Consider the following 20,075-nt stretch of genomic DNA (forward strand, 5'->3'; position numbering starts at 1 on the left):
TGCACCAACCCTTTAAATGCCACATGGCCATGGACATGAAGGATATGCATTAAATAATGATTTAACGTTGAGGATTCATTATGCCCAAAGCTGACTTTTGTCACCCTGGAACTTCCTCTACCCACACTTTACTCTGTGTTTATGCCTGACTGTCTTCTTGACTCTGGTGTTGTCACCTCACCTGCAGCACAGACACTACAGTTACCCTGGAAACAGTCCACAGTGTCCCAGTGCAAATATTTAGTTCAAAAGTGGATGCAGCATTTTTCCATGTCCAAGGTAACAAAAGTATATCATAGAAAATATATAGATATACACTGACTATACAAAACATTAGGGGAGTTGGTGTCGGGACTGTGCCCCTGAGGGGGCTGGGTGGTGAGAGGGGAGTCGGTGTCGGGACTGTGCCCCTGAGGGGGCTGGGTGGTGAGAGGGGAGTTGGTGTCGGGACTGTGCCCCTGAGGGGGCTGGGTGGTGAGAGGGGAGTCGGTGTCGGGACTGTGCTCCTGAGGGGGCTGGGGGTTGAGAGGGGAGTCGGTGTCGGGACTGTGCCCCTGAGGGGGCTGGGTGGTGAGAGGGGAGTTGGTGTCGGGACTGTGCCCCTGAGGGGGCTGGGTGGTGAGAGGGGAGTCGGTGTCGGGACTGTGCTCCTGAGGGGGCTGGGGGTTGAGAGGGGAGTCGGTGTCGGGACAGTGACCCTGAGGGGGCTGGGTAGTGAGAGGGGAGTCAGTGTCAGGACTGTGCCCCTGAGGGGGCTGGGTGGTGAGAGGGGGGTCGGTGTCAGGACACTGACCATGAGGGGGCTGGGTGGTGAGAGGGGAGTTGGTGTCGGGACAGTGACCCTGAGGGGTGGTGTGTGTGTGTGTGTGTGTGTGTGTGTGTGTGTGTGTGTGTGTGTGTGTGTGTGTGTGTGTGTGTGTGCGTGCGTGTGCGTGTGCATGCGTGGGTGTGCATACGGACACGCACATATGGAGCTCATAGCAATATGAGCCCCACCATGACAGGACCCGAAGTGTGATTACGTGTTAGCCTGCAGGGCGTCAACAACAGGAAGAAAGAGCTAGAGCCAGAAACCAGACAGAATATCCTGGGTAGGATATTCTGTCACATCATTCTGATTACATACACCCAACACTTATTACATAACAGACACACAATGTCAAATGGATGGCATATTATTAAGCATGGTTACTGAAGTGTGTCTTCAAGTAGCTTGGCAATGTATTTCCTTAGTGCTTACTGTAAAAGGTGAATACTGTAACCTTTAGCTTTACACAGTATACAGTATGTGTGGAGAAACACATATCACACTGAATACCCATCTAAAGAGTTTCAGGAGCTTGCCTGTATTCTGTATAAATATCCAGCCGACTACAGCTCTTCTGTCTATCATGCTATAATATCAGTCCAGATCGCTGATAGCTTGATTTGATTTTGCCAGATTAGATTGAAACTAACGCTGCAGATTATAGCTTTCCAAGCAAAAGATTAAGATGTGCTGTAAGTTACAATATGGTAAATGCCACAAAGGTAATACCAGGTTAGGTTCTATATGAGACTTAAAGCCCAGGCTTTATATGCACCAGAATAGAAGTAGTTATTACTGGGAGAATTATAACCTTCTGAATGTTTCTCATAAATGGAGAAAAAGACTGAATGACTCTCTCCATATCTACCAGATCCCCTTCTCTTGTCAATAAATCACCAATATAGCAGTACACCAGTCATCAATCACCTGATAATAACTATTTTCATCTGGCTCTGATTGGTTGTTATCCTCAGGTAAAGGATGACATCAGCCTATCCGAGGGCAGCACAGTGGATCTGAGGAAGCCAGGGGAGGAAGAGGATGAGTATTCGGAGATGGCTGAAGAGACCATGGATCCTGACAACTGCTTCCCTGATGGTAAGTTTATTTGACTTTATTGTTACATTACTGTCAGGTGAGTCCCATTGAGATTGTGTTGCTAAGCGGTTGGGTTTAGATCCCACTTCTGACGCCAAATGTCGGTAAGGAGACAGGACACCATTATGTTTGCTTCAGAACATCTTTACTCAAATAAAATGGAATGTGTTGTACTGTATTACATCATGCTTCAAAGAAATTCATTGTATTTTTAAGGGAGTGGCACCAAGAGGTAGCAGCATGAACAAGCATACAGCTTACAATTTACATGCACTAGTAATGTATTACTAGTGATACATGTGACCAAGAAAATACAAGTATAAGCAAGCACATTTAAGGAATATTATTTAATGTAATGTTTGGAGAGAAAAAAAACAAGATGGGCAACTAGACCTGACAATCTGTTTATTTTGTATGTGGAAATCAAAACAGAGACAGAAACATGTCAAACAGGTTGAATTAATATGTTTCTATCAAATTTCAAATGTGTATAATAATGTGCCATGATGGTGGGGATAATGTTGCAATCCAGCCTAAACATTTGTATATTTTTAACAGCTTACATTAGTAGAGGGTTTGACTCACTCTCACTGCAAGCCTGAATCTAAACATTTACACTGGGCTACCCCAAACAGTTGGCTTTCGGCTTCAAGTGGAGGCCATTTGATATAAAACATTAAACAATTAAGTGACATTTGAACGGGTAATGGCGCATTAAATTGAATGTCCTGTGTCAGCAGAGATTTGAAAAGGCGTCTCAGACACTAAATGGACTCTGGTTAATTTGATGATGACTGACTACCTGAATTAAATTTGGTCGCAACTAATCAACTCCCTCAGACGGTCTGAGGTAACTTAGACCAATCACGTGATGTCTCCGAGACAATCATGGTAAATGACTGAGTGTACACTGAAACAGTCAGCAGTAGCTGAGTGTACATTGAAAGGGTCAGCGTTGTTGGGGGTTGTTCTAAAAACGCTTTTGACATGTTCATGTTAGAGCGTGAAGATCATTACTGAAGGTCTTGTGAACGTTGACACATATTTTGAACCAAGATTTGATTAGGGGATCACGCTCTTTAATGATGCATCCATTTTTACACACCTATTGACTAGTTGTGGTGGGAAGTCATTTAGTTCTTAGTGTTTTTAGGTTTGTGTTTAAAGGTGTTTCCTGAATGCCGACACTGATAGGTTTTTACTGAATACAGTCTGACTTGTGTGGGGTATCATATGTACATGTTCATTTGACTACACAGGGAGCACAGTATCCATAGAAACAACCATTGCACCATAACTCCTTTAATAATGTGGACTACAATAGAGGCTGAAACCTTCTATCCCTTTCAGTGTAATACCTCATAACGCTAGTAAACACAGGGGAGTGGGTTGTGGGTGTTCTAGTGGCTGTTCTAGTAACAAAAGTTTATTACTAGAACAGGGGACAGGCAAAATGACAGGTCAAGGGCAGGCAGAGGTCAGTAATCCAGATCAGAGTCCAAAAAGTACAGAATGGCAGGCAGTCTCAGAGTCAGGGCAGACAGTGTTCAATAATCCAGGGTGGTGTGACAAGGTACAGAACGGCAGGCAGGCTCAGGGTCAGGGCGGGCAGAATGGTCAAAACTGGGAAAACTAGAAAACAGGAACTAGAAACAGACAGGAGCAGAGGGGAAAACGCTGGTAGGCTTGACGAACAAAACAAACTGGCAACAGACAGAGAACACAGGTATAAATAATAGGGAAGATAGGTAACACCTCTAGGGGGGTGGAGACAAGCACAAAGATAGGTGAAACAGATCAGGGTGTGACAAGCCTAATGGTTTGAGTACATCACCATGGAAATCCATTTGTGTTCCTTGGACGCAACCAGGACTCTGATCTAGGGCTGTGGCGGTCATGAAATTTCGTCAGCCGATGATTGTCAAGCAAATAACTGTCGGTCTCACGGTAATTGACTGTTAATTAACATAAACACATCTAGCATCTCCTGGCTTCCACACAATAAATCCATTACTTATTTTAGACAGGTCTAAAGAAGGATGATATGAAGAAAATGTAGTCTATTTCAGAAGAACAGAATAGCATACTCTGAGCTGTCCTTATGTTAGGTCCTGATGTGGCTATGCCAAATGGCTGTGGGCTACACTAGTTCATTTAGCAGACAATATTTGCTTATAAGATTGGCTTATTTTATATTATTTTATAGTATGAAGAAAACAATTGAACTAAACTGAATAAATAAAATAAAATATAAAGATTTTCTCCAAATGATTTGAGGGAGAGCGCACTGTGTTGAGTGGTTAACAAGGAAATAGGTACTCCTATATGCTTAATTTAGAGTTATTAATATAACTTTAGTTGTTCTACAAACGTTGGGCTATATGTTTAGATTTTTCATACATTGTAAGGCTGCAAAATGAAACTCTAATGATGATTTTTTTAAGTTGCTTGAAAGGCATGAGCTCAACTTAGTTTTTTTGCACAGGCTGTACACACTCCAATAGTCTCTCATTCACAATTTGACAAGCACTTGATAATGCCTTGAATTTCACAGCGGCATCCCCTTTGTGGCCGTAATGCACCCTAAACAAATCCATGCTTTTGCGGCTGGAGTGCTGCATTGTGTCCTTCTCCCTGAGCGTGCTGCGCAATCCAAAGTGTCTCTCACTCACACAGCTCTACATCACGTGATCGATCGGGTCTTTCTCACAGGCTACAAGTTAAGACAGACACATCGGGGATGCAACTGCTCTGCTCCGAGGTGCTTATTGAAGATACTGGATGAACTGTCCACATTTACTTTTCGTCAGCCAACAAGATGAGTAGGTCTAACGACCAGCAAAAGTGCTAGCCTATGTCAATCTACTATCCCCCATAGTACAAAAGTTGACCTATTCTATTCTTTGTGATAAATAAATATCCCAAACAGATCCCAAATTAATACAACCAATAGCACAAAAAAAATGTTTTTATGCCATGTGGCTGACGCAACAGATCAGAACGTTTAGCTGTTATTATGCATGTAATGCTTTTATTATAAAGGTGCGTTTGTATGGTAAAAAATATCTTCCCCAAGTCACAAAAAAAAGCTGTTTCTTATGCTGGGCATCATTCACAAGTGATAATGTATAAGTGATAGGCTAATATTGTCACCCATTAGACTATTCTTGATTTCATTTTGTCTACATACACTAAATAATATATGTGTGACATTTTTTATGATTTAGAATGGACCAATATCATGCAGCTGTATCGAAACAGGGGCAGCGTAAAAAATACATGTCATCTATTCACTTAATAAAATGAAAAAGAAACCCTGTGGTATATTTTCATGCCAGCCAGGTAGTCTATACTCCTGTTGTAAATATAAGAAATGTGCTTAATATTAGGAAAGTTGAGAAATAAATATAGTAGGCCTAGCCTATAGAAAGCTCATGGGATCCTCCTCTTTTTATTAACGGCCATCACTCAGTTTTCTTCCGCATTTGCATAGCCAATAGAAATGTTGCGCAACATGAGTTCTCATGAAGTGTTTGATTAGATTCTTGAATACATTTGCATTGATGTCAGAGTGGTTAGAGGTACAATAGAGTGCTGAGTACCAGGCAGTTAGCAAGTTTGGTAGGCTACCAATGAACAGCAGCATCAGAGCTTGGAGAAGCCTAATTACCGTGACTAAACGGTAATGTGGAATTTGACTGCCTTCATGACTTGTGACCCCCGGTGCAGCGGTAATATGGTCACCACAACAGCCCTACTCTGATCCCGCCATTACCGCAGGCTCTTAGTGACACAATGATTTATTACCAATCATATGATACTCACAGTAGGCTTCATGAGTCACTGTTTGTTTGCTAGATGTGGCCCCAAAAAAGACTACTTGGACATGGCAGCATGTGCTCCCTGGAAGGCCCAAAAGGCGGGTGGTTCCAGCCATGAATGCTGATTGGCTGACAGCCATGGTATATCAGACATTATAAACTGGGTGGTTTGAGCCCTGAATACTGATGTGCTGACAGCGTGGTATATCAGACTGTATACCACGCGTATGACAAGACATGTATATTTAATGCTCTAATTACTTTAGTAACCAGTTCATAATAGCAATAAAGCACCTCAGGGGTTTGTGGTATATGGCCAATATACCATGGCTAAGGGCCTTATAGCTTAAGTATACAACAGGTATGACAAAACATGTATTTTTACTCCTATAATTACGTTGGTAACCAGTCTATAATAGCTATAAGGCACTGGAGGGTTTTGTTGTATATGGCCAATATAGACCCGCATGGGCTGTATCCAGGCACTCCACATTGCGTCGTGCCTAAGAACAGCCCTTTGCAGTGGTATATTGGCCATATACCACACCCTCTCTGGCCTTATTGCTTAAATATAGTATAGTTATGCCCAATAAAGGCATGCAGTAGTATGCTATTCCATTTCCACACCACTATTACGGTCTCCATGGCAATACTAAGAACACTACATGTTTCTGTGCATCCCCAAAATTGAAAAACTATCCTGGGATGGAGCAGGAGTACTGTCACTGGAGCATAGTTGAAGAGACCATATTTACCAAGGCTGCATTTCACACATTTCTGGGTTGCGTAAGAAGGACAAAATGGCGGCGCTCCACCATAATACACAAAATAAATCAAATTAGATAAATCATGGAGCTATGTGGGTCGTTCCATGAAAAGAGTGCCTTGTACAGTACGTCCCTTTGGTATTTTAATAAGAAAAGCCTGTTATAATAAATGAAGTACACTTTAATATAGACCACATGGAGAATTCATTAAATGAAGAAAGACTTTACGAAAGTGCAAAACTTCTGCATTTTGACATGTCCCTCCATGCACTCTCTGTCACTTAACCCAAAAATGTCTGTAAGTTTTCACTATCATTATCATTATCAGGTCATTATATTATCACTATCATATAAGATCATCAGCAGACTCCATCACCATCATCTACCATACTCTGACCAGCTCTCTCCGCTCAAGCCATGAACTGACCTTCTCTATCTTTGTGGGACGCAGCTTTCAAAGACTTGGCCTCTATTGGTTGACCTGTCATGATATATTTCTTGATTGTTTTTTGCTCTTGAAGTGCTTTGAAATTCAAAAAAAAAGTGCCTTAGAAATGTAATGCATTATTATTATCATTGTAAAGCCCTAGTTATTTTGTTGCTTAGACAAGTCATTTCTGAAGATTATTGTTTACTTAGTGTCATTATCGTCAATCCTGTTATTAACAGGGTAACTTAATTTGGCACTTAATAGGCAATTACTATGGTATTTTTTTTATGTGACCTCTTGAAAGGGGAAAACTAGGTTTTTATAAAGTTGAACATATGCTCTTTATGACAGAATGAAAAAATAAGGTGAAATCCCCCCCAAAAATGTTACAACATACAATTCTCAAAAGGCACCGAATTGGTGGAACATCCCGTGTATTGGTACAAAACATCAGCCTAACAATTCCTCTATCTACACTCTTGGAAAAAAGGATTCCAAAATGGTTCTGTGGCTGTCCCCATAAGATAAACATTTTTGGTTCCAGGTAGAACTCAGTTAAACAGCCAAAAAGGTGATACTTGTTGTTACTGTTGTTACTGGATCCAAATAGTGTGGGATTTAACCTTCGTACCTGACCCTGTTGTGTATTCAACTAAATAAGTTGGCTAAAGCGGGAAGAGTGACACCTAGGCTACATGTGATTTAGGTGAAAATTATGTAATGTCACCCACGGCAATACAGTATATTCCAATGCATCATCTTTCATTTTGATGGAATACTGTATGTAGACTAATTCGCAAACCTTTAATGCTTTTTTTCTGTTTAAAGACAGTCCAGCTCTGTTGAGTGTAAACTATCAAGTTGACAGCATAAAGGAGGCCATTTTATAAACTCAACAGCTTGGGCTGTTACCTCTCTGTTGAAAGAAGCATGGAGTTCCTTAGGTTAAGGTTCAGCAGGGTTTCAGAGCACCCGGGGTGCGTGCTCAGTCCCCTCCTGCTCCCTGTTCACCCACGGCTGCATGGCCAGGCACGACTCTGTCACACATTTTGTTGTGTGACAGCCTGAATTAAAAATAGATAATTAAATAAATGTTCTTTCTCACCTATCTACACACAATAACACAATGAAAAACTGAAAACATGTTTTTAGAGATATTTTTGCAAATGCATTGAAAATAAAATACAGAAATATACTACATGACCAAAAGTATGTGGATACCTGCTTGTCGAACATCTCATTCCAAAATCATGGGCATTATTATGGAGTTGGTCCCCCCTTTGCTGCTATAACAGCCTCCACTCTTCTGGGGAAGGCTTTCCGCTAGATGTTGGAACATTGTTGCAGGGACTTGCTTCCATTCAGTCACAAGAGCATTAGTGATGATGGGCGATTAGGCCTGGCTCGCAGTTGGTGTTCCAATTCATCCCAAAAGTGTTTGATCGGGTTGATGTCAGGGCTCTGTGCAGGCCAGTCATGTTCTTCCACATCAATCTGGTCAAACCATTTCTGTATGACATTGCTTTGTGCACGAGGGCATTGTCATGCTGAAACAGGAAAGGGCCTTCCCCAAACTGTTGCCACAAAGTTGGAAGCACAGAATTGTCTAGAATGTCATTGTATGCTGTAGCGTTAAAAAAAACACAGCCTTAGACCATTATTCCTCCTCCACAAAACTTTACAGTCGGGCACTATGCATTGGGGCATGTAGCATTGTGCTGGCATCTGCCAAACCCTGATTCGTCTGTTGGACTGCCAGATTGTGAAGCGTGATTCATCACATCCAGAGAATGTTTCCACTGCTCCAGAGTCCAATGGCGCCAAGCTTTACACCACTCCAGCCAACGCTTGGCATTGCCCATGGTGATCTTAGGCTTGTGTGCAGCTGCTCGGCCATGGAAACCCATTTCATGAAGCTCCCGATGAACAGTTATTGTGCTGACGTTGCTTCCAGAGGCAGTTTGAACTCGGTAGTGAGTGTTGCAACCGAGGACAGATGATTTTTACAAGCCACAGACGAATTTAACAAGCTACGCGATTCAGCACTCAGCGGTCCCGTTCTGTGAGCTTGTGTGGTTTACACTTCACTATAACAGCACTTACAGTTGATCAGGGCAGCTCTAGCAGGGCAGAAATTTGACGAACTGACTTGTCGGGAAAGGTGCTATTCCTAGGACGGTGCCACGTTGAATGTCACTGAGCTCTTCAGTAAGGCCATTCTGCTGCGAATGTTTGTCTGTGGAGATTGCATGGCCGTGTGCTCCATTTTATACTCCTGTCAGCAACGGGTGTGGCTGAAATAGCCAAATCCACTCATTTGAAGGGGTGTCCACATACCTTGTATATATAGTGTGTCTCACTCACACCCCTGAGTCAATACTTTGTAAAAGCACCTTTGGCAGCGATTACAGCTGTGAGTCTTTCTGGGTAATTCTCTAAGAGCTTTCCACACCTGGATTGTGCAACATTTGCCAATTATTATTTTCAAAATTCTTCAAGCTCTGTCAGATTGGTTGTTGATCATTGCTAGACAACCATTTTCGGGTCTTACCATAGATTTTCAAGTAGATTTAAAACTGTAACTCTGCCACTCAGGAACATTCACTGTCTTCTTGGTAAGCAACTCCAGTGTAGATCTGGCCTTGTGTTTTAGGTTATTGTCCTGCTGAAAGGTGAATTAATCTCCCAGTGTCTGGTGGAAAGCAGACTGAACCAGGTTTTTGCCTGTGTTTAGCTCCATTCCATTTATTTGTTATCCTAAAAAACTCCCCAGTCTTTAACAATTACAAGCATACTCATAACATGATGCAGCCACTACTATGCTTGAAAATATGGAATGGTACTCAGTAATGTGTTGTATTGGATTTGCCCCAAACAAAGTTAATTTGCTTGCAAATATGATGCATGTTTTGGAATATTTTTTATTTTGTACAGGCTTCCTTCTTTTCACTCTGTCAATTAGGTTAGTATTGTGGAGTAACTACAATGTTGTTGATCCATCCTCCTATCACAGTCAACTCTGTAACTGTTTTAATGTCACCATTGGCCTCATGGTAAAATCCTTGACTGTTTTCCTTCTTTCCGGCAACTGAGTTAGGAAGGACGCCTGTATCTTTGTAGTGACTGGATGTGTTGATACACCATCCAACGTGTAATTAATAACTTCACCATGCTCAAATGGATATTCAATGTCTGTTTTTTTTTACCTATCTACCTATAGGTGCTCTTCTTTGCGAGTCACTGGAAAACTTCCCTTTGTGGTTGAATCTGTGTTTATAATTCACTGCTCGACAGATAATTGTATGTGTGGGGTACAGAGATGAGGTAGTCATTCAAAAAATCATGTTAAACACTATTATTGCACACAGAGTGAGTACATGCAAACTTATTATGTGACTTGTTAAAGCAAAGGGGTTGAATACTTATTGATTGAAGACTTTTCAGCTTTAAAATTCGTATTAATTGGGAATATTTCAAAAAAATATAATTCAACTTTGACATTATGGGGTATTGTGTGGAGGCCAGTGACAAAACATCTCAATGGGGGAAAAGTCAAGGGGAATACTTTCTGAAAGCACTGTACATGAGGACCCATGTCTACGTTTAAGGCGTTCACTTGAGGCAAGCTCATGTCACATTGGTTGTGTCAAGCTTCGTCTCTCTTGCTCAGTGCCATGACTAATGGCTTCTCATGCAAAAGGACCGCCAACCTAACAAACCAAAACTCTCTGGACTTGCCTAATGATAGTTTGAGGGACTAAATCAGGGAGGGACCCTTCATACACTCAGAGAAAAGGTAGCAGCATTTCAGCCTTTAATCCGAAGTCTTACTGTATATCGACAGGCCGATAAGTGTAAATGTATAGTCAATGGGGCCTCTTGATTTCTTCTTGACGGCCGTTATTTGCTTGGCAGATGTCGGCGCCAGGGGCGCTAAAACGTCCACGGCTTCCAAGAAAGACCGTGAGAGCGTCGTTACAAATTGAGTTGCAAGTGGTCCGTTACCATAATCCCATCAATATTAAGCTTACAGGCAATAAATTAATTTGGACGGGGGGGCTCAGATGACTGTAATGGAGGAGTCCGGGTCGACTCGGAGGACATTATGGGTCGTCGTCTCAAATGCGATTTCATAGCAGCCAGCCTGAGCCATTGTTCTGGCTGGAAAGCTTTTAAAGAGTCATTGATACCAGGCATGTGTCGCTCCAAAACCACTGTAACGAACTTCAACTTCTTTTTCGTCTGATGATGAGTAGGAAGGATCGGACCAAAATGCAGCGTTGTAAGTGTCCATGATAATTTATTATATCAGAACACGAGAAAATACAAAATAACAAAGTGAAGGAAAGAAAGGAAAATCTAAACAGTTCTGTATGGTGAAAACACAGACACAGGTGGGAACAGGCTACCTAAGTATGGTTCTCAATCAGAGACAATGATAGACAGCTGCCTCTGATTGGGAATCATACCAGGCCAAACACAGAAATACAAACCATAGAACAAAAACATAGAATGCCCACCCCAACTCACGCCCTGACCAAACCAAAAATAGAGACATAAAAAAAGAACTAAGGTCAGGATGTGACAGTACACCCCCCCCCCCCCCCCCCCCCCCCCCCCCCAAAGGTGCGGACTCCAGCCGCAAAACCTGAACCTATAGGGGAGGGTCTGCGTGGGCATTTCACCGCGGTGGAGGCTCTGGTGCGGGACGTAGACCCCACTCCACCTTAGTCTTGGCCCACTTATGTGGTGCCTCTGGAGTGGCGACCCTCGCCGCCGACCTCGGACTGGGGACCCTTACCGTGGGCCCCGAATAGAAGGGAGACTCTGGTGGCGCCAGACAGGCGGGAGACTCTGGCGGCGCTGGAGTGAAGGGCGGCTCTGGCGGCTCCAGACTGACGGGCGGCTCTGGCGGCTCTGGACTGACGGGCGGCTCTGGTGGCTCCGGACTGACGGACGGCTCTGGCGGCTCAGGACTGACGGGCGGCTCTGGCGGCTCCGGACAGACGGGCGGCTCTGGCGGCTCCGGACAGACGGGCGGCTCTGGCGGCTCCGGACAGACGGGCGGCTCTGGCGGCTCCGGACAGACGGGCGGCTCTGGCAGCTCCGGATAGACGGAGAACCTGGAGGGAGGAAACGCAGAGACAGCCTGGTGCGTGGGGCTGCCACAGGACCCACCCGGCTGGGGAGACCTACAGGAGGCCTGGTGCGTGGAGGAGGCACTGGATAGACAGGGCTGTGGGGGAGCACTGGAGCTCTGGTGCGCAGCCTTGGCACCACTCCTCCAGGCTGGATGACCACTTTAGCCCGGACCCTCCAGAGTGCAGGCACAGGTTGAACCGAGCTGTGGGGGAGCACTGGAGATCTGGTGCATACCACTCGCACCTCTCCCTTAGGCTCGATGCCCACAATCGCCCAGAACGGGCAGAGCGCAGGCATAGGGTGAACTGCACCCTCCCAGCGCCCCAGAGACACAGCACGCAGAGCCGGCATAGGATACCCTGGGCCGAAACGGCGTACCGTATCTTAAAGTAACTGTCCAGTGTTTCCAGATTTCTATGAAATATGGCCTAGAATTAATTCATTATTAGAAATGAAATAGTTTTCCTTCCCGAAAATTGTAATTAAGTATGTTAAACAAACTTTTCTGTATTTGAATGGTGTGGAAGTACCACAACAACAGAATGGTGTAGGCGTATAACGGTCATAAAAAAATATTCAGTAGACCACTGATTGGACAGCTCTGCCAATGAGCCAACATGACATCATGATTTATGAGGAAATAGCATGTTTATTTTTTATTTTTGTGTGTTTTTCTTAAACTGTTTCTTCTCCAATTTATGCTTTGGTCACAAATATGAGTATAGGATTGGTCAACAACATTATTTAATTGTGAGTTAACAGAATATAACATATTTTCACTGGACAATTCATTTAAATGCATCTGGAAAATGTTGGCCTTCAATACAAATTTGAAGAAAGAGACATGATGTGTCACAACACTTGTCATTAACTAGAATTTTAATTCTCTCTTTAAAACATAGATTTTTCTCTCTATCTCCCCCAGTGTGCGTACGCCATTTCCAGTGCTGTGATATCCAAACCACGGAGGGCCTGGGCCAGGCTTGGTGGCGGTTAAGGAAGACCTGCTTTCAGATCGTGGAGCACAGCTGGTTCGAGTCCTTCATCATATTCATGATCCTGCTGAGCAGCGGTGCTCTGGTGAGCAGTGTGCATGCTGGGTAGGGGTTGTGTGGGAGTGGCACCGGGCGGTTTGCTCTGCCTGCTAACTGGTTAATCTGCCAGGCTAATCTGCCAGGGAGAGAAACCGGGGAAGAGGTTGGCACAGAGCAGTCTGACACGGACGGCTACTGTAATATGGTAGAGGTCTCAGGCTGTGTGAGATGTTTGTTACCAATGTTCCCTCTAAACAGTGCGCAGCTCCCCTCAGACTGCAGCGCAGAAGAAATATGAGCCAACGCAGATAAGCACGAAATTGAACTTCACCCAACTTTCTACAGTTTTCTCCTTTCGTTAACACTATCAACGTTTCGCTCTACTGTGAGAATTATAATCGAATCAACGCAATATTAGACTCTTTCAATGTAATATACCGAAACAAAACTAACTATGCAATATCTACAGTGAGGGAAAAAAGTATTTGATCCCCTGCTGATTCTGTACGTTTGCCCACTGACAAAGAAATGATCAATGATCTATAATTGTAATGGTAGGTTTATTTGAACAGTGAGAGACAGAATTACAACAAAAAAATCCAGAAAAAAGCGTGCTAAAAATGTTATAAATTTATTTGCATTTTAATAAGGGAAATAAGTATTTGACCCCTCTGCAAAACATGACTTGGTACTTGGTGGCAAAATCCTTGTTGGCAATCACAGAGGTCAGACGTTTCTTGTAGTTGGCCACCAGGTTTGCACACATCTCAGGAGGGATTTTGTCCCACTCCTCTTTGCAGATCTTCTCCAAGTCATTAAGGTTTTGAGGCTGACGTTTGGCAACTCGAACCTTCAGCTCCCTCCATAGATTTTCTATGGGATTACGGTCTGGAGACTGGCTAGGCCACTCCAGGACCTTAATGTGCTTCTTCTTGAGCCACTCCTTTGATGCCTTGGCCGTGTGTTTTGGGTCATTGTCATGCTGGAATACCCATCCACGACTCATTTTCAATGCCCTGGCTGAGGAAAGGACGTTCTCACCCAAGGTTAGACAGTACATGGCCCCGTCCATCGTCAGTTTGATGCGGTGAAGTTGTCCTGTCCCCTTAGCAGAAAAACACCCCCAAAGCTTAATGTTTCCACCTCCATTTTTGACGGTGGAGATGGTGTTCTTGGGGTCATAAGCAGCATTCCTCCTCCTCCAAACACGGCGAGTTGAGTTGATGCCAAAGAGCTCCATGTTGGTCTCATCTGAGCACAACACTTTCACCCAGTTGTCCTCTGAATCATTCAGATGTTTATTGGCAAACTTCAGACGGGCATGTATATGTGCTTTCTTGAGCAGGGAGACCTTGCGGGCGCTGCAGGATTTCAGTCCTTCACATCGTAGTGTGTTACCAATTGTTTTCTTGGTGACTATGGTCCCAGCTGCCTTTAGATCATTGACAAGATCCTCCTGTGTAGTTCTGGGCTGATTCCTCACCGTTCTCATGATCATTGCAACTCCACGAGGTGAGATCTTGCATGGAGCCCCAGGCCGAGGGAGATTGACAGTTCTTTTGTGTTTATTCCATTTGCGAATAATCACACCAACTGTTGTCACCAACTCACCAAGCTGCTTGGCGATGATCTTGTAGCCCATTCCAGCCTTGTGTAGGTCTACAATCTTGTCCCTGACATCCTTGCAGAGCTCTTTGGTCTTGGTCATGGTGGAGAGTTTGGAATCTGATTGATTGCTTCTGTGGACAGGTGTCCTTTATACAGGTAACAAACTGTGATTAGGAGCGCTCCCTTTAAGAGTGTGCTCCTAATCTTAGCTCGTTACCTGTATAAAAGACACTTAGGAGCCAGAAATCTTTCTGCTTGAGAGGGGGTCAAATACTTATTTCCCTCATTTCTCTCATTAAAATGCAAATTTTTGACATGCGTTTTTCTGGATTTTGTTGATGTTATTCTGTCTCTCACTGTTCAAATAAACCTACAATTAAAATTATAGACGGATCACTTCTTTATCAGTGGGCAAACATACAAAATTAGCAGAAAAATTATTTTAGGCAGAGCGCATTGGAGTAGGATTCTATTGCATTGACAGTCAAGACTCAGGCCTGTACTCTACACTGACTGGTACAGAGCTGCAGTAGGCTTATATGTAAAGCTCCACCTGTTTTGAGCTAATATATATATTCTAATATATATATATATAATATATACAGTGGGGCAAAAAAGTATTTAGTCAGCCACCAATTGTGCAAGTTCTCCCACTTAAAAAGATGAGAGAGGCCTGTAATGTTCATCATAGGTACACTTCAACTATGACAGACAAAATGAGAAAAAAAATCCAGAAAATCACATTGTAGGATTTTTTATGAATTTATTTGCAAATTATGGTGGAAAATAAGTATTTGGTCACCTACAAACAAGCTAGATTTCTGGCTCTCACAGACCTGTAACTTCTTCTTTAAGAGGCTCCTCTGTCCTCCACTCGTTACCTGTATTAATGGCACCTGTTTGAACTTGTTATCAGTATAAAAGACACCTGTCCACAACCTCAAACAGTCACACTCCAAACTCCACTATGGCCAAGACCAAAGAGCTGTCAAAGGACACCAGAAACAAAATTGTAGACCTGTACCAGGCTGGGAAGACTGAATCTACAATAGGTAAGCAGCTTGGTTTGAAGAAATCAACTGTGGGAGCAATTATTAGGAAATGGAAGACATACAAGACCACTGAAAATCTCCCTCGATCTGGGGCTCCACGCAAGATCTCACCCCGTGGGGTCAAAATGATCACAAGAACGGTGAGCAAAAATCCCAGAACCACACGGGGGGACCTAGTGAATGACCTGCAGAGAGCTGGGACCAAAGTAACAAAGCCTACCATCAGTAACACACTACGCTGTCAGGGACTCAAATCCTGCAGTGCCAGACATGTCCCCCTGCTTAAGCCAGTACATGTCCAGGCCCGTCTGAAGTTTGCTAGAGAGCGTTTGAATGATCCAGAAGAAGATTGGGAGAATGTCATATGGTCAGATTAAACCAAAAATATAACTTTTTGGTAAAAACTCAACTTGTCGTGTTTGGAGGACAAAGAATGCTGAGTTGCATCCAAAGAACACCATACCTACTGTGAAGCATGGGGGTGGAAACATCATGCGTTGGGGCTGTTTTTCTGCAAAGGGACCAGGACGACTGATCCGTGTAAAGGAAAGAATGAATGGGGCCATGTATCGGGAGATTTTGAGTGAAAACCTCCTTCCATCAGCAAGGGCATTGAAGATGAAACGTGGCTGGGTCTTTCAGCATGACAATGATCCTAAACACACCGCCCGGGCAATGAAGGAGTGGCTTCGTAAGAAATATTTCAAGGTCCTGGAGTGGCCTAGCCAGTCTCCAGATCTCAACCCCATAGAAAATCTTGAATCTTGAGTTGAAAGTCCGTGTTGCCCAGCAACAGCCCCAAAACATCACTGCTCTAGAGGAGATCTGCATGGAGGAATGGAAAAAATAGCAGCAACAGTGTGTGAAAACCTTGTGAAGACTTACAGAAAACGTTTGACCTCTGTCATTACCAACAAAGGGTATATAACAAAGTATTGAGATAATTATTTGGTCAATAACAAAAGTTTATTTTCCACCATAATTTGCAAATAAATTCATTAAAAATCCTACCATGTTATTTTCTGGATTTATTTTCTCATTTTGTCTGTCATAGTTGAAGTGTACCTATGATGAAAATTACAGGCCTCTCTCATCTTTTTGCCCCATTGTATATATATATATATATATATATATATATACTAATATATATATTATATTAGCTACCATTCAAAAGTTTGGGGTCACTTAGAAATGTCCTTGTTTTTGAAAGAAAATCTATTTTTTTTTGTCCATTAAAATATATAATTGATCAGAAATACAGTGTAGACATTGTTAATGTTGTAAATTACTATTGTAGCTGGAATAGGCTGATATTTAATGGAATATCTACATTATCAGCAACCATCAGTCCTGTGTTCCAATGGTACGTTGTGTTAGCTAATCCATGTTTATCATTTTAAAAGGTTAATTGATCATTAGAAAACCCTTTTGCAATTATGTTAGCAACGCTGAAAACTGTAGTTCTGATTAAAGAAGCAATAAAACTGGCCTTCTTTAGACTGGTTGAGTATCTGGAGCATCAGCATTTGTGGGTTCGATTACAGGCGCAAAATGGCCAGAAACAAAGAACTTTCTTCTGAAACTCGTCAGTCTATTCTTGTTCTGAGAAATTATAAATTGCCAAGAAACTGAAGATCTCGTACAACGCTGTGTGCTACTCCCTTCACAGAACAGCGCAAACTGGCTCTAACCAGAATAGAAAGAGGAGTTGGAGGCCCCGGTGCACAACTGAGCAAGACGACAAGTACATTAGAGTGTCTAGTTTGAGAAACAAATGCCTCACAAGTCCTCCATTGGCAGCTTCATTAAATAGTACCCACAAAACACCAGTCTCAACGTCAACAGTGAAGAGGCGACTCCGGGATGCTGGCCTTCTAGGCAGAGTTGCAAAGAAAAAGCCATATCTCAGACTGGCCAATAAAAATAAAATATTAAAGAACACAGACACTGGACAGAGGACCTCTGCCTAGAAGGCCAGCATCCCTCTTCACTGTTGACATTGAGACTGGTGTTTTGCGGGTACTACTATTATACTTTAAAAATCTTAGCTAGTAAGCTAGACAAGCAGTCATCATCATGAATCAAGTTGACAATCTACTGGCAATTCCTTTTCAATCCTTGTCATATGAAGAGAAATTATAGATAAAACATATCGGTGCTCATCGGCCATAAACATTACACAACAAGTTGGAAATCCAAATTCAACAATGAGTGGTTTGGAAGGAATCAGAGGCTAACTGCAAGCATTGCAAAGCAATCACTAGCTTACTATTCAGGGGAGTGGGTGTGTGGTCCAAGTCTGGGTTTAAGGGTCTCTTTTCCAAGGTCAAAGGATAAACATTCAACACCATGGGCCAGAAAAGGTTGAATACATTGGCCATGCTGTCAATCCAGCATGACTTCTACCGCGTTCAAAACCAATGGAAACTTGGTACTGGGAAATCTCAGACTTCAGTGAGTTCAAGACAACTGGGAACTCTGAAAAAAATTTGCGCCGACTGGGAAAATATTTTTTTCAGAGTTCTCAGTTGTCTTGAAAGCACAATAAATCCAGAGAATGCCAGACTTTGATGACAAAATTTTCCCACAAGAAGGACCACCGTGCTACCTTCCTGTTCAAGTGAGCACAGCACAACAAGGTGAGTCCAAAAATGTCTTGTATGCGGCAGCATAAATTATGTAAGTTGCCAGGGAGATATGTATACCTAAATAGTAGCCTATTTTCCACACTCATAATTTGGTCCCTTTCCCCCTCATAACTTAGTCTACTGTTATGACTTGGTGTTGCACTTGTAACCTATAGCCTATTTTAGACAAATGTTATTATTGAATATTGTAAGAGCTTTCATTGTCTGCTTATATGCCCACTTTATTTATCCGACGGTTTTGACTTGCTATACAGGGAGAATACTGTAAGAATGGCCCATGTTCTGAATTCTGTTTTTGTAAATTTTAAGTTCTGAACAAATAGTTATAATGACTACATCCGTCCTACCTCGCTCATTAATATCTTAATCAAAATTACAGATTGCCTCTCTCTTTGTCATCCCCTTATGCCATAGTTTGTACATCTCAATTGACAGTAGAAACCACATTTGTGTAAGCAAGTCAGCCATATCAGCTTTTTGTTTTTTTAAAGGCCGTAAATGAGGCTGAATGAACTGTTTCACTGCCAGACAAGGCTCCGCTGATAGTCAGGTGTATCAGTGGTAAAGGTTCACTCCATTGTGCTGAAAATAAAGCTCTGGTGTTGGGACAGCTTTATGTAGGCCCTAACAGTTTGTGGGCACTGTTATAGTGCAATGAATGTATTGTTAAGTGTTGGGTGGCTTTTTTTACCTTTTATTTTACTAGGCAAGTCAGTTAAGAACAAATTCTTATTTACAATGACGGCCTACCCCGGCCAAACCTAGACAACGCTGGGCCAATTGTGCACATGCCCTATGAGACTCCCAATCACGGCCAGATGTGATACAGCCTGAATTCGAACCAGGGACAGTAGTGATGCCTCTTGCACTGAGGCATTACATTATGAGATGCAGTGCCTTAGCCTAATGCGCTAATGCTGGCATGCATCTAACAAATGTTTTGGAGCTTTCCCCACGCTAAAATCGCCACTGGTTGCTTCCTACAAGAGCACAACATGTGTGCATTTCTAGCCATCTTTAAAAAGTGAGTCAGGTAAAGTTTTTTTTATGTCTTAAAGAGGAAGTGCTGTATTTTGAGACAATCTTGAATAAGCTAAGCTAGCAAATCGGCAGAGCATAGTCTGATTCTCTGTAATAATGGAATGGTGATAATCATTTATTTTGGAAAGTGGTTTCTTGCATCAAACACAACATTTTCAGTCACCTCTTTGTCTGACGGACAAGTGGACAAACAGGTTAATGTCAAGCCCTGCATGTTTTGTTTTTTCAAAAGGCTCATGGAATGTAGGCATTGAACACCACACATTGGTTGTAGGCTGAATGACAGAACAGCTATTTCCATGTTAAAATGTTATGGTAGGCCTACATAATGATCGAATAGCCACAGTAGCCTACTTGGGCACCGTTAAAACTGTCATTTAAAGCGGGTACAGCATCAGTGTTCACAGTAAATGTGAGCCAGAAGTAGCACATCATTTTCACATTATTCAAGCTTGCGGTCCGCAGACCTGAACTTTGTTTGTTCAGTAACAAAAAAAAATGTGAAGGAACATTGTTTGTTACTCTTTTTTTTGTTGCTCTTTCTCTCCACAGTCATTGATTTACTCTAAGATCGAAGCTATTAAATAAGATAATAATAAGATAATCTCATCAAAAAGAAGGTTAGC

The 20,075-nt window shown here is 42.7% G+C and overlaps 1 protein-coding gene across 1 annotated transcript in view; it reads left to right on the forward strand.

The window, feature by feature from the left end:
* Window positions 1-20,075, forward strand: part of LOC139367023 (sodium channel protein type 3 subunit alpha-like) — a 177,973-nt gene that overhangs the window by 141,162 nt on the left and 16,736 nt on the right. The window contains exons 18-19 of the mRNA XM_071104908.1: window positions 1,783-1,906; window positions 12,992-13,146. Of these exons, the coding sequence (XP_070961009.1) occupies window positions 1,783-1,906; window positions 12,992-13,146 (279 nt within the window). The remainder of the gene's footprint in view (window positions 1-1,782; window positions 1,907-12,991; window positions 13,147-20,075) is intronic.

Source organism: Oncorhynchus clarkii, chromosome 15 (genome assembly GCF_045791955.1).
Source record: "Oncorhynchus clarkii lewisi isolate Uvic-CL-2024 chromosome 15, UVic_Ocla_1.0, whole genome shotgun sequence".
NCBI lineage: Eukaryota > Metazoa > Chordata > Actinopteri > Salmoniformes > Salmonidae > Oncorhynchus > Oncorhynchus clarkii.